Source organism: Convolutriloba macropyga, chromosome 3, assembly GCF_964194025.1.
Source record: "Convolutriloba macropyga chromosome 3, txConMacr16.3, whole genome shotgun sequence".
Taxonomy (NCBI): Eukaryota; Metazoa; Xenacoelomorpha; order Acoela; family Convolutidae; genus Convolutriloba; species Convolutriloba macropyga.
This window is the reverse complement of record NC_134470.1, coordinates 33,081,056-33,096,573: the sequence shown is the minus strand read 5'-3', so window position 1 is coordinate 33,096,573 and position 15,518 is coordinate 33,081,056. Positions and strand designations below refer to the sequence as shown.

The 15,518-nt window shown below is 34.7% G+C and overlaps 1 protein-coding gene across 2 annotated transcripts in view; it reads left to right on the top strand.

Annotated features, from left to right (window-relative positions):
* LOC142337018 (uncharacterized) overlaps positions 1-15,518 on the top strand; it is a 148,871-nt gene that overhangs the window by 67,518 nt on the left and 65,835 nt on the right. For both annotated transcript variants that reach the window (XM_075386051.1, XM_075386050.1), the window contains exons 7-8: positions 4,534-4,767; positions 13,317-13,542. In XM_075386051.1, coding sequence (XP_075242166.1) covers positions 4,534-4,767; positions 13,317-13,542 — 460 coding nt within the window. The remainder of the gene's footprint in view (positions 1-4,533; positions 4,768-13,316; positions 13,543-15,518) is intronic.

Here is a 15,518-nt window from a genome sequence, read left to right as displayed (position 1 = left end):
AATTAAGTTGTCGCTAATTACAGAAAACTTACTTTAGAATAAAGAAATGGAGGAACTTCTACACCTTACGCACTTTAAATCCCCATGCAAAATACCAACGAAGCATAAAAGAACATTTTTAATCATATCCAGACTGTTTCGTCCAAATGAAAACAGGGTAGATAAGATGATAATATTCTTGTGTTTGAGAGAACACGGATTCTCTAATAACAATGATATATACGTATTGTTTTGTTTTTTAATTGACCTGCAAACTTGTAAAACGTTCTTGGTCAGTAGCATAATTATGAATTTTCCAAGCCACTTACTCCACTTCCAATTCACAGGGAGTAACTTTTTTCTTGAGAAAAAACAAAAAAAAGAGAAATGAAGCTGCTCTGATTGCTTTCAATGCTCAAATTTTTGTATCTAAACGGTCCTTACGCCACAAAACGCGTACAAGTACATTTAGACATAAATGAAACAAAACCTATTTTGCAAACTCAATTGCTTAAAAGGCCATAGCATTGCTAATAGAGGAATACAAAGTAAATAAAATTGTTGATGAGCACCTTAGGGTCTCTGAAAAATCAGATTTATAAATTTGACCTTAATAAGTTAAAAAAATTCGATAACTCCATTTTAGAATGGTTGAAATTTTTGCCACTGTTCTACGCAAAAGCACCGAAGCTCACATTTTTCGACAAGTGTGTACCTTTTGCGGCGTAATCTGGTTTTGCTGAAGTTTTTGCCGACTAGGAAAAAAAAACTGCAATATTTTAAATTCAACTCGAAATTCTCTTATGTTAACAAGTATCGATGATTGCATTTTGGAGTCTTTTATCGAAAACAACTAACTTGAGGCTGCTGCCAAGTTATTATAAGCATATTATAATGATGAAAACCATTAGGGTGGGAAGTAGGATATTAGACGAAAGGTCAATTAGGCAAAGTTAATTTTTTTGCAGCCATTAGGTAAAATTTTTAAAATAAAATATCGTGTAATCTATGCTTAAACCAACTAAAAACACAGAAAGAAAATTCTTCGAAATTTACCTGATGCTAAAGAGTACTCAAGTGTCTCTAGTGATTGTCTTAACCCAATAAAGGCTCATAGACGCCGAAGAAGGAACTTTGTCTTTTCTCTTGAAGGTTTTGCTCCCATATCTCTACAATGAAGCATTTTTTGAAATTTAGTTTTAAATTCAACTCCTCTTTCGCTGTAACCTTTTTTCCGCTGTATAGTTAATAGAGCTCCCGCCTAACATCCTATTTCAGATAGAGACGCATAAAATGCATTTTCACGCCGACCACGTAAATTTTTGTATTGACATAATTGCGAGCAATTTCTGTTCAGTGCACCTCACACACTTTGTTATTGCGTGCGTCCTTAACTACGCCGGTGACCAAAACTTGCTTTTTACGGTTTGATGACGACAATGATACCTAAAAATCTAATCACCTTGTACGTAAGCACCTTATCAATTATATAAAAAACTCAAGCTATTGGCGATTGGGAAAACTTAATGTTTATAAGAGGTAATGCCGAACGTAATTTTATGGGCTGAAATGGGAGCTCTTTTCAAATTTTTTTTATCAACCGGTCAGCACAAAACAATCGCAAAGTAAGTCTGTTCCCTCATTCTGCATGTTGTCTGAGCCCAACTTTTCGCAGTCTTTTATAGTACGTTTTTGTAGTTTTTGTAGTGTGAAATTCAGCGATATATAGTCAACAAATAAGTTGTTAAACAAAAACATGTCAATTTATTTCAATTACTTAGCAAAACTTTTTGCCCTTCATTAAAATTTCGAATGTGTGATCACACTAAGTTAGTTTTAGACGTCGGATACTGCATATTTATTTTGAAATTAAATTGGAAGCATGAAGAGAAAATAAGTTGAAGCCGATCACTCTCTCCCCCGCCCGCAAAATATGTTTTTTGACCCCTTTATTTTGAAGTGCTCATACTAATTATACCCAGAAAGAAACGCACCTATCGATTTTATGAAAATAAGGTGAAGCCGATCACTCCTTTCAACCAATATACCTTTCTGACCAATTGATTAAAAAATGGTAGGAAGAATACTTCGGGAACGAAAATTTCGAATTTGAAGTCTGACTTTACCTCCCACTAACCCCGTAATTATAGCGTGCGTGATGCCTGTGATGCGTGACGCGATATTAGAATTGCTCGTTGAAAATTAGTAGAAGCGTATTGCTTTTTAGAGAATTACTGTCACTTTATAAGGCCTTCATATTGATGCTAATTTTAAATTGCGGGTGAGATTAAAAAACGACAAATAAAAGCAATATTTCAATTTCATTTTTTGTTTCTCAAGCAAACGGCATCAAAACCTTCAAAAAGATACGCTATTCACCGAATTTTTTTAGATATTTCAAAATGGATTTTTTTCATAGCCAATGTGATTAAATTGACGGTCCGACAACTTGGAAGTTTGTCAAATGCCTAAAAATTTTTCGATGAAAATTCTTGGTACTAAAGCACTCAAGCCATTAGTTAAAAACTATAATCAAACTAGAAGGAATAAACTATCATTCTCTTGAAAGAAGTTGCAACCTGTCTTTACTGAGATTAGAATAAATTTTGACAGAACTAAATAATAAGTGGCGAAGTTCAAAAATTCACTGTGATATTCTTAAAAAGTTGAACAGTTAGAGTTTACTCAAAGTTGTGTTGGCAATTTTTTAAAAAGGCTGAATGCTTTACAATTTATCAAAGATTTGAGCTAATATGGTGGGATGAAACAACTCAGCAACCTTGCTCTGTGTTCATAGGCCTCAACAATATCACCAATTTTACCAAATTGAATTAGCTAAAATGTTTCAAAAATGACGAAGACTTCGAGAAAACGTGAAAAGAATGTTCGCAAAATTCTGAGCATCAAAAATTTCCTGGAAAAAGATGATTTTCAATTAAATATTTTAAATTTTAAGCTCTATGCTGTACGGGCTTATTAAAGATAGCACCCACAACTCTTTACCATGAATATATTGATCGGCCAAAATTGACTGAACAAAAAACTCAGTTGAGCATATAGCTCCTCCCCCACTAAATTGGCTCGGAACAAAAAGGTTTAGTCAAGCGGAGTTCGGACTATTTCATTTGTTAATTGTTTTTCATACTGAGCTATCCCCAGTGATTGTGGAATTTTTATCGTGTAAGATCTGGTAAGATGCTGACTAAGAATTTTTATCGTGTAAGATCTGAGAAGATCTTACACGATAAAAATTCCTCTTATCAGAACTTTTACGATAAAATTTCTGTTAAGAGGAATTTTTATCGTGTAAGATCTTATAAGATAAACATTCCTCTTATCAGAATTTTTATGGCGTAAGATCTGATAAGATATCTTATAAGATAAACATTGCTCTTATCAATATTTTTATCGTGTAAGATCTGATAAGACATCTTATAAGATAAACATTGCTCTTATCAGAATTTTTATAGTGTAAGATCTGATAAGATGGAATTTTTATCGTGTAAGATCTGATAAGACGGAATTTTTATCGTGTAAGATCTGATAAGACGGAATTTTTATCGTGTAAGATCTTATAAGACATGTTTTGATGATTGCAATATAACCGTATAACGTAGTCAAGTTCCTATGAAAGTTAAAAAAATCGGTCAACTAACCAATTATGAAGCAAACCAATGAGTGTTGATTCTGTTTTGGCGGCAGTTTTATTGTGAGTGTTAACTGGGTACTTTGACTAAATTTAGCAGTCCACGATAGTTTGGGTCTTTGAAGCAAATTTTTCAGCCTAGTTTGATAATCAGCGCTTCAGAGAAAGCCTATGCCACTGGAATAACCTTTTTTACAAGATCTTATAAGTCTTAAAAGACAGTATAAGATACTTTTCTCTTTGTTGCTCTGACGCTTAAGTGTTGTATGCTGTAGCTTTTCGGCTAATGCTTGAAAGCAACTCTGAATTGTCTTCAATTTGAAGAACATGCCATACTTCAAGAACTTTTAGAGTCATAGCTTTCCAAATGTTTATCGTGTTATATCTGATAAGAGGAAATTTTTATCGTGTACGAACTTATAAGAGGAACTTTTATCGTGTAAGAACTTATAAGAGGAATTTTTATCGTATAAGATTTGAGAAACGTCTTATCAGATCTGATAAGAAGATGCATCCCCTTACAGGCTATTAGCAAGATGGTTTTGTTAGAAATTTGTCAGATCTTACACGATAAAAATTCCAGAATCAATGGGGATGTTTATGTTATGAACAAATTGAATTAAAGCTCAAGCTGACTGAACTCTTGTTTTGTCAGACAATAGCAGGATAACCATTTTTTTTCCGAAATATTGCTGGATTACCATTCGTCTGAAAGGTTTTGCCAACTCAAATTTTTGACTTATTCTGCAAGATAAACCATATTCTGTCAGAATCATTGAGGATTGTCATTTTTCTGTCCGAAATTGAGAGATTATTATTCTTCCATTATTGAGCCAGATACTGCCAGGTTCATACACGATAATCATGCTGTCTCTACTAGGGCATCGATCAATGAGTTTTTTTTTCAGATGTGGAGGCAGCAACAGAATACAGTTATCAAATGGAAGAGAAAGACCAGATGAATGGGTACTCTGAGTTCTCAGAGACAGTGAAAGTGTGCACAGGCCCCCCTGAAGTGCTCAATTTCGGCTACACACTGGATTCCACTTTGAAAGTCACCTTTACATGGAATATCCCTCTACCAAATACGCTGTATGAGAAAGCGATTGCTGCACAAATTACTACGAATTATTTAGCTCAAGGTAAGGTTTGGTATATATAAGCTAATTTCTATTGCTATAGACAACAGACATCATGAAGGCATATAGTTGGTAGCGAAACTCTTTTCACTACCAACTATATGTTTTACTTTATCGAAATGGTAAAACGCATTCCACGTTTTTCAACCCGGGATCAACATTTTGTTGTCTTCTTTTCTGGGAAAAGTGGCCCACGATGCATGATAGATAAAAGACCATCTCAATTTGTTCATAGCAGAATTGGGTGCAAACTCTTGTTAGTATAGTCAACCGGAATCGCACATGCTATAATTTACAATGTGTTCTTCATTTACACCTGAGAAGTACAATTACAGGTTATTTAAACAGTTTTGCATCCTTAAATAGAAGAGTAGCTTGTTTAACGGTCATATAGCACACAAAAAAGAAAATTTATAGTTCAAATAGCAAACGTTTAAGAATGAACAATCATGTCTAAAGTTCAAGAATGAACAACCATGTCAAAAATGCCAAATGTATTCAGCATAGAAAATATAACACATGGAGACAGGTGGGCACGAGAAAAGCGTGACGCGCAAACAATGAAAATAAACTTCTGTCAACAAAAATGTCAGAGTTTCTTTTTCCCAGCCACTTATTATATGGTCATCTCGTGACATTGGTCTGTTGCGAAAGTGACATCCCGGGCCGAGGTGTCAACGCTAAAAAACGCAAAATTATGTAAGATTGGCGTTGAATGCGTTGAATTTATGTAAGATCTACGCTTGAGCGTAGTTCTTACATAAATTCAACGCAATCAACGCCAATCTTACATAATTTTGCGTTGAATTTTGGCGTAGATCTTACATATTTAGCGTTGAATTTTAGCGTAGATCTTACATATTTAGCGTTGAATTTAGCGTAGATCTTACATAAAGTCAACGCATTCAACGCCAATCTCACATATTTTGCGTTGAAATTTGGCGTAGATCTTACATATTTAGCTTTGAATTTTAGCCTAGATCTTACATATTTAGCGTTGAATTTAGCGTAGATCTTACATAAATTCAACGCATTCAACGCCAATCTTACATATTTTGCGTTGAAATTTGACGTAGATTTTACATATTTAGCGTTGAATTGTAGCGTAGATCTTACATATTTAGCGTTGAATTTTTACGTCAATCGTTTCGAAGACCCCTAGTTAGGATCATATATGTTTTGAACGCTCAGAATCTACATTAGATACATTATGAAATTGCTAGTGTGAACATGCTAGTGTGGATTCCGTCAGAAATCTGTACATTCAATGATTTTTTATTTGCAGGCTAAATTAGCATCAAATATGGATAAGAAGAAGTGCAAAAATTTTAATCAGTAAAGAAAAGTTTTTTTTTATATTTTTTTTTCAAAAAATTAGTCAGTGATTCAATGTTTCACTGAAAAAGTTTCTATTGTTTTAAAAGCCTCTTATTGTGCACTTGATTGCAAATAACTTGAATGGCTCTAGGGACATGTTGAAGTGACTGCAAGTTTCTGTTAAAAAATGTTTATTGTTTTTTTCTTTGAAAATACATTTTTTTTGCGCCAATTTGCATTTGCATTCATTTTTCATGTTTTTTGTAAGCCTCTCCAAAAAGAAGAAAGGAAAAAATCAAATGCTGCAAAGGTGAGAAACGTGAAGTCAGAGAAAAATCTTTTTTAGTGCTCTTTTATAGTGCAAAATCCAATTGAGACCATTTTACGATTTCAAATTTTTCAAGTTTTTTTTCAAAAATTTAATGTTTTAACGGTTCCGACCATATACTGCACAGGTGAGAAAAATCACATTTTAGTGCTCTTTTATAATGCAAAATCCGTTTCAAACCATTTTAAGATTCAAAAACTTTTTCAAGTTTTTTTTGAAAAAATTAATTTTTTCATTATTTCGAACCCTATACTCCAAAGGTGAGTAACAAGAAGTCAGAAAAAATCTTTTTTGTGCTCTTTTATAGTGCAAAATCCAATTCAGACCATTTGAAGATTTCAAATTTTCCAAGTTTTTTTTCGAAAAATTAATTTTTTTACTGTTTCGACCCCTATACTGCACAATTGAGAAAAATAAAGTAAGCAAAAAAAATATTTGCTCTCTTACGGTGCAAAAACCATTTAAGACCTTTTTAGGAATTCAAATTGTTTTCAAAACTTAAAAAAACTCTAAATTTTTCCCAGTACTTCTCACATGATAAATGAGTTGAATACGTTGAAATTATGTAAGATCTCGACTAAACTCAACGAAAAAAATGTAAGATCTAGGCTAAATTCAACGAAATATAAGCAAAATCTACGCTATACTCAATGCAAAATATGTAAGGTCTACGCTAAAATCAACGCAAAATATGTAAGATCTACGCTAAGCTCAACGCAAAAAATATAAGATCTACGCTTTATAAGGATTGCGGCTCTTAAGGAAACCAAGGTACGGTGGCGCAATGGTAGAAGAGGCGACAAGTCAACAGGAGTTCTGTGGTTCGAGTCCCATACCCAGAGTTCTACGCGTTGATTTTTTGTAAGATCAACGCTAAAGTCAACGCAAAAATATCTAAGATCTACGCTAAGTTCAACGCTAAATATGTAAGGTCTACGCTAATTCAACGCAAAATATTTAAGATCTGCGCTAAATTCAACGCTAAATATGTAAGATGTTCGCTAAATTCAACGCTAAATATGTAAGATCAGCGGCAACTAGCGCTGACAAGCTGGAAAATTGACCGCCATTTCTTACATAATTTTGCGCTGAATGCGTTGATCTTTTGTCTTTAAATTCAACGCATTCAATGCAAAATTATGTAAGAAAAATGCGGTGAATTTTCCGAATCGTCAACGCTATTTGCCGCTGATCTTACATAATTTTGGCCAAATTCCGCGGCCCGGGATCACATAAAATGAAATTGATTTTGCTCAAATAATCATGCAGTAGCTTATTATGTTTCCTTTTCGACGCCATTTTTAACTGTTATTGGAGTGATTTGGTTCTGTTCACTCCCGTGAGTTTTTCTCAAACACATATGAAACAACGACTTTTGCTTTCGTTAATGGTTAATACCTGTTAAAGATTATTTGAGGCGCGTTTAGAATTAATTATCCTTACGAGCGCCTACCTGTACCAAAAAAAATCTACTTCCTGTCGTATTCTGAATTTCTAATTAGGCTAACATATAGGGGAATCTGTCGCCCAGAAGATCGATCAACCTTAATTAGAATCAAAACCGAAGATTATAAAGAAAATGACGAAGCAAGCTTTACCTTGTCTCTCTTCTTAGCTTTTCCCCTCGTCCACTCTTGCAGGCTGTTAGAAATGCTTTGTCCCAAAACTCGCTAAATTGAATAGAGCACACCAGCACAAATGTAGACTCCACAGTAAATAAATGCAACTCTCAATCAATTAACAACTTCAGACCCATTCAACTGCTAAAATTTTGGATAAGTACAAAATATTATCGGGATTCACTCACGATATAATTAACCAAGTTGCTCACAGTTTCCTAGCTGGTCGTGCAACTTTACTGACCCTTGAAAGTTTAGTCCCACTGAATCAACTTCTCTCTAGCTCAGCCTTTTCTCTCCCTCCAACTTTCTCTCCCTCCCATGTTAACTGATTACAACTTTTTCTTTTTTTTTGGCTAAACTCATCTTATTTTAACTAAATACACTTTAAGCACTTAAGTAAATACATTAAATTGTTTTAACTGATTGACACATCCGTAGGAGGGATTCCCTTCACTAAACAAACAGATTAACGTGAAAGTCCGCGACCCTTATCGCTCTTATTTGTACGCAACAATTTTGCGCCTAGCCAATTTTGTCGCTTTTGTTCTTCGACGATCCTTGTTCTCCATCTATGAATATCTCACTAAATGATGCCCCCAAGGCTCACATAATATTTTGGGATGATTTTCCCGGCATTATGTGCAACTCCCCACACAATAATTAGTCAAAAACCAAAATTTTCCAAAAACCCAAAAATTTGACCTCTAGAGGTCACTAAGTGGTCAATAGTCAAAGATGAAGGGTCAATTTGGTTAAAATAAATATCGGCGCAAAAACCCTACCATAGTTACACCTACCCAACAATCTATATTACCTAACCTCTAATAGAACACGAGTAATGACCAGGCAAACTTTTCATCGACCTCCCGGATGACCCCAAATTTCAGAACTCAATAACTCGAGAAGTAGTCGTCAAAAAGTCTCCGGGTTAAAATTTCTAGTAAATATAGGGCGCCACCGACCTGCCCGCCAGGTTTCGTGATCTACGGATCAGCCGTTGCGAGTCGTTTGTAATTTGAAATTTTTTAGGGAGTCTTGGGTGCCGAAACCCGAAAAATTCGAGTTCGTCAAAATTGACCTGGGTGGGTATTTTTTGTCACTAACTATCTCAGTTTATTATATTATTACCGTTTCAAAGTCATTCGGCCGCTGAAAAAGGCCAATTTCCGGTTTTCGGTACTGGGGTTGTCCCGAAGCAACAATTTCCGGTCGCACCTGGAAGTTAAAAGCAGCACCAATAGAAAGGCCTTGAAGAGCTACACTGACCCAACAAAAATCATAAGGCTGCTAACAATACTCTACGAGCAATTCAAATTTTACGTCCCGCGACACTAGTGGGCGGTAACTCCACGGGAATTGATCTAGTGTAAAATCTGACCTCACAATTGGATTCCTAATTATTCTATCCCCCAATTTTCAGGTCAATCCGACGTCAATTTTTAGAGAAATTACTATTTCAATTTAAGTACTAACAATCCTCAGGCAAAAACAGCCTATTTACCGCAAAATACCCAAAAAGTCATCCCTACCTTTTTTCCATGATTTTCGTATACAGTACTCTATACTTAATACCCATTGCAATACTTAATTAGCCGCATATCATATTCAAACAGTCCTTTTCCATTCAAAATATCGAAAATTTTCATATCACTCTATTTCCGGCGTTAAAAGCTCGGGGTTGGGTAGTGAGATTCGTCCAAAAGGATTAATAGCGTGAGAAGACTATTGGGTGTAACTAAAATTTGGTAAACGGCCGCTGAATATAACCTCCATGGGGGGGAACATTTGCTTGGTGGTATTTTCAAAAAGTGACTAGGTGAAAATTTTATTTGATTTAAACAAATATTTTTTCAAGTAAGCTTCAGTCTTCAGATTATCATCCTTACTATAAACTCTTGAAAATATACTCTAATGAAATGGACTGTCGTACATACTTCGAGAGTTTCCTATAATTGCATTTAAGGGTTTACCACAGGGATTGTCCTTGGGTCAAGAAAAACATTATTCCCCGCCGAAACAAGATTTTTCCACAAAAATGGTCATTTTTTAATGGTTACATAATTCGGGTACTACATCGTCCAAAACTCGTGCAAAGATATCTCAGCAGCACAGCTCTAATGGCTACCTACCCAGATACAAATCATTGCCAATAATTAGCCAAAAATTTAGTGCTGTGCATCTGAAAGTAATGTGCGAAACTGTTATAGGCGACTGCTCTACTTGCAGTGACAAGGCAGTCTATCGCCAAACTAAAGAACCGGTGAAATTTGTTTCCCAGGAAATCCTCGACCGAGTATGTCGCCAGATGGGACTAGAGAAGAAGAGAAGATATTGTTGTGAATTGTTTAAAAGGTGAGAAATTACATTTCCGATTAATATTTACATGTATTACAAAGCCCAATTTTTTTTAGCTGCCCTGAAATTGAAACCTTAGGGCCGAGCCTACCGCATTAGACGTCGCATATCCCAAATACAAATGTGTCAGTGCCTGTCTTTCTACTATCATTACGGGAAGTCATTACTATTAGTAAAACTAGCTATTGGGTCCGTTAAGCACCTCTACGAAAGACCCGGCAAAGTGATTTTATCTAGAGGGATCAAGGACTGCAATTTTATCATTTCAACTGACCTGAGATTATTTGCTTGACGTTTCCCTAATAATATTTATGTATTTTATGACTCTGGCTACGAAGCACAACCTTACTATCTTAGTCTAACTGGGACTCACAAGGGGTTAATTCGAGGCGGCATATTTCTTAAATTCCAATTGGTGTAGGAGACACTGCTTTGTCTAATAATATACCGCTGCGATATGAAACAAAGGCATGAAAGGTAAATTAATACTATTTATCCCTAAAACGTTTATTTAAGTCCAGTTTTTCTTCCTTTCTCTAACTCTCCCTCATCTTTCTCTTCTTGCTCAGCCATCAAGCGCACCACAAAGGCCATTTCAGGGTCCTTTTTATCCAGTTCAGTCATTTCAATTTTCCCCGTTACCGCCATTCGCTGATTGGCTTTCTTTGCTTTCTTTTCCTTTGGTAATTTAGTGTTTTTTTTATCCGTTTCCTCTTCTTTTCTTTTAGCTCCCCACCAGTTGCCGCCCTGATTGAAGACGTGAGGCTGGAAGAGAAAGAGGGGGCGCGGAGTCAGTTTCAGGGGACATATTTTAACACCGATTTCCCAGGGGACATGTATCGAGAAAGTTTCATCTCCTTTACGACTTTCTTTGTATTTTTTTTCTAGCCAGTTTAAACTCCCGGACTATGCTATTTTGTTTAATTATACAACTCAGCTTAATCAGTTCTCCTGTTTCTCTTATCAATCTATTTTGACAGCCCTTTATTGCTTTAAATCAACCGATGCGTATTTAGTTTAACCGGTTTGGAACTGTGCTAAGATTTGTTTTGATAAAACTTCGTGGGTCCATTGGTTTGGTTTCAATAAAGTGTTTAAAATAGTTCAACATAGAAACTGTGTAAATATCTTAATTAGAATGTCCTAATTAAGCGCTTTCTAAATAGCCTATATACACGCACTTTCGCCGCTTAGAACTATCTATACCAGCGTTACTCAATTTCATGTTCTCTACACTTCCAAAGATAGTGGCCGGCCTTTTCAGGTGCCGACTTCCGTTCAATGCCGAAAGCGCTTAAATTTTGTTAAAATTGTTACCACAAAGCAACTAAGAGCCCGAAAATGAAAAAGGTCAAATAAATGTGAAAAGTACTTATATTCGGCTGTAAGGGCACTTCAAAAAATTTTAATCCGTTAAATTCTTTTGCGGCTCAATTTTACGATTTAATTATTTCAGGTTACTAAAATGAGGGATTACACTGCAATATTAATTTACCAGATTTTTTTTGCGGAACGTGCTTTCGTCAAACATATTAAGCGGTGAAAAGCAAACTGAAAAATGCACTGACTGCAATTTCCATATAGGGCACCTCCTTTTCGTCCGCGAAGCTCAAAAGCATGGTTCACACGTACAATGAATTAACATAGGAAAAGTGAAATCCGGTATTAGAAACGAGTAAAATTACTCAAACATTTGGTACCGGTACACGCCCGTAATGATAGAAATGGGGACAATACGGCAGCACCTTCAAAATACAGTAATAGGTGTAAATGTCAGTCTTTTATCTTATCTTATTATATTTCTGTAGTATGTATTATTTGGGATTGAAAGTCTACATAGTAAGTGCAGATGACTTAATTCAATCTACCAGCGTAGTTTAAAAAGATAAGTTGAATAGATTTTTTGCACGACAAATAGTAGCTTTAACTTTCTACTTCGATATTTAATAGCCTGACTCTTTATTGGGTATTTGGGATGAGATTACGCTTGATTCGTAAAAATCATGCTTCTTGAAATATTTTTTGTTATTCGTTAGCAGTTTGATTTTTTGTTCCAACTGGGCTCAATCTGTTTTATCTGAGTTTTACATGAGTGATTTCGATTATTCTGTCAAATGTCGGCTAACGTGATCGAATTAATTTAGGTTCTGCTTTCAATTATATAAAGGTGTCTTTTCATCAGCTTCTCTTCTTTCTCAAGTAGCCAATAGTTGTTAACTCATTTCACCAGATAGTTTAAATAATTTTAGGGGCTGTTGTAAGCCAATTTTGTTAAATTGGAGAACAAAATGGCTTATTTGGCCGTATAATTGCTGATTTTAGATTTGAAAAAACAACCGAACAGTTTAGCATCCACCTACAGATATTTTGACCACGTTAAGAAATTTTAAGAAATGAAGTCGAAAGCGAACGTACAGTACGATTTGACTCTGAAAAAGTTAGCTAAAATCAGACCAAAAACTGTCCAACTTTCCCAGTATTTTAGAATCGAATAGCGCCTGATGCCAAAACAAGAAAAATTGTACAATATACAAATTTAAAAATTGTAAACATTGCAAAAATAAAACTAATAATTTTCGATGTGGGTTATACCGATCGGCAAATATCCGTTTTTAATACATAATTTCCTTCCCAATTGATGTGGGAACAATCACGTAACGAAGGCAGCGTGGTGTCCACATATTATTTTAAAAAAACGATTTGAGGCAGTCTTTGCTTAGAATTTGTCCATTATTAGACTGAACAGTTCTAACAATTGAACAAATAAAGTAAGTCACCTTATCGTGTTTTGATCACAAATCAATATCTGATCAAGATATTTCTACTTTGGTTATATTGTCGATGCATATATTCTATTTTCATTCATTTTTTGGTCAGGCGCCTAACTTCATGTACAAAAAGTTCTCTGTAGATACAGATTTATATTACAGACACGAGATCGAACTTATCTTCGCCATACACCTGGCCATACGCGCTGGATCCCACCACGGCATATCACTTCCACTTGAGGCTTTACATTACATGCAACGAAACTCAAGACGCAGCGTGGAATCACCTCATTATCAGAGCCAATAAGCCTCAAATTTCTGTCAGCTTAGTTGATAACACCACTGTATCGGTCAACTTCCCCAACTACCAGCAGTTTGTTGATGTCAGGTAAATTTCCATGTGATCATATACTATAAAATGTGCGTTCTCATCGGTACCTCAAAATACATTGTTTTGGAAGATGAAATAAACAAGAAAGCTCTTTTATAAAAGCTCCTTTAGACAAAAAAAACCAAACATTTTTTGACCATATCGGTTACAGGAGCAACCTAATTATTGAACCCGACTAACCAACCTGACGATCATGCAAAATTCTTGGAAGTCATACAAGGAAACACATGATCCCCAGTATGGTATACAAGACATATTTGAATCCAAACTATGTCGTATATGACACGTAAGGAAATGAACAAACTCTTGTCCTCTTCTACATTTTTGACTTAATTGTCAACCAAATGAAGAGATAAACAAAAATAGATGTTTGAGTTTTAAAAAATCGTCACACACTTAAGCTACTAATTGAATTACACAATGCCATGCCTCATTACAGAGCTCACGAGATCTGCCAATAAAAAGACCACGAGAAAAAACAAACAAGCAAAAATAAAAAATCAACGGCAAAAACTCAATATCTAAATTTAAGAGCACCTAGTAAACAACGTCAAATTCAATCTGAAAAAACCTTAGCTGCATAAGTTTTCTTTAATCTTACCTATGTAGCAGATGGGATTTTTCCTTAACGAGACTAGGTAACAAATAAAAAAAAGAAATAATGAGGCAAAATTCAAAAACCAATCAACATTTTTAAACAAAAATAAATTCAAACGTCTTTAAAATCAGTAACTTTTAACAAAATAATTCTTGCTAAAATTACTAAAAAGTCATTAAGAAATTGAGGAGACCTGTCTTTGGTTAGACTAAGCCATAGAAGCATAGTAAAGATGCAGAAAAACTCAAGAAAAAACCAAAACGTTTTTGATTTCTATAAACGTTTTAACAGCATTGCGTTTCTTCTTTCTTTAGCCATAAGAATTCAAAAAATCAACAAATATGAACAAGTACTTTAAAACCACGAATTTTTTTGTGAAATTCCATAGTATCAACGCCATTATATACAATAACTTTCAACCTAAGTCAATAAGTACGCTAAGTTATTGCTTAATGGGAAGACAAGTCGTTCATAAGTTATCAATAAAACATCAGAAAAAATCCGATGACCATGAAAAGAATAACAAATGCAGGTAAAAACCAAAAATTCAGTAGAAGACTGCGAGAAGAAAGTGTCGAAGCCGTTTAATCCATAATCCTTTCTCTGAAACCGTTATCCATGATTCATTTAACGTTTTGTTTAGGCGAATGGGAACTAACAATATTAGAATAATGTGATAAAGTTTCAAAAGGAACCAAAATTATGAAAAAATATCCAAAAAAAAAAATATATGATAACTCGTCGCATCGAAGTCATAAAACCAGTAGTTAGAAGATAAAATTGATAACCAGATAAATTTGGTTGCAGTAGAAATAAAAGGGGTCCTATCATTACTGAGACAATGTTAAAATTCACAAAAATATGTTTAAGATTGGTTAACGTTCAAAAAAACTTCGAAAAAATATGTTTAAAATTTTAACAGCTGTCCATTAGCTGTCCACTCAAAGCACTAGATAGGATCACTTAATGCTTATTGGGAAAACTAACGCACTTTTAAACAACAAGTTTTTGCCATAGAACTTCAAAACTTCAGTAAAATCTCAAAGGAAAAACAAAACTTCACTAAAAATTACAAACAATCAGAATCGAAGCCAAAAAAATATGAGCGATTCCCTGAAAGCTAATAATCTGTTCATTGGGGATCATTGGACTGTAAATGAAGTTTTTCATTAACGGAAACTCGATATAAAAGGTGACTATTCTCTAAGTGACTTTAAAAAAGTTTTCTAAGAAACAGCTCTCAAATAGAACTCGAAAATTTTTGACAATAAACTTCACTCTGAAACCAGAGCCCTTTTAGTCATCTTTCGTCAATTAGGAACACCAAATTGATGCATTTTGTAGCGTGAAATGTAATTTTGAGCTAATATTTTTA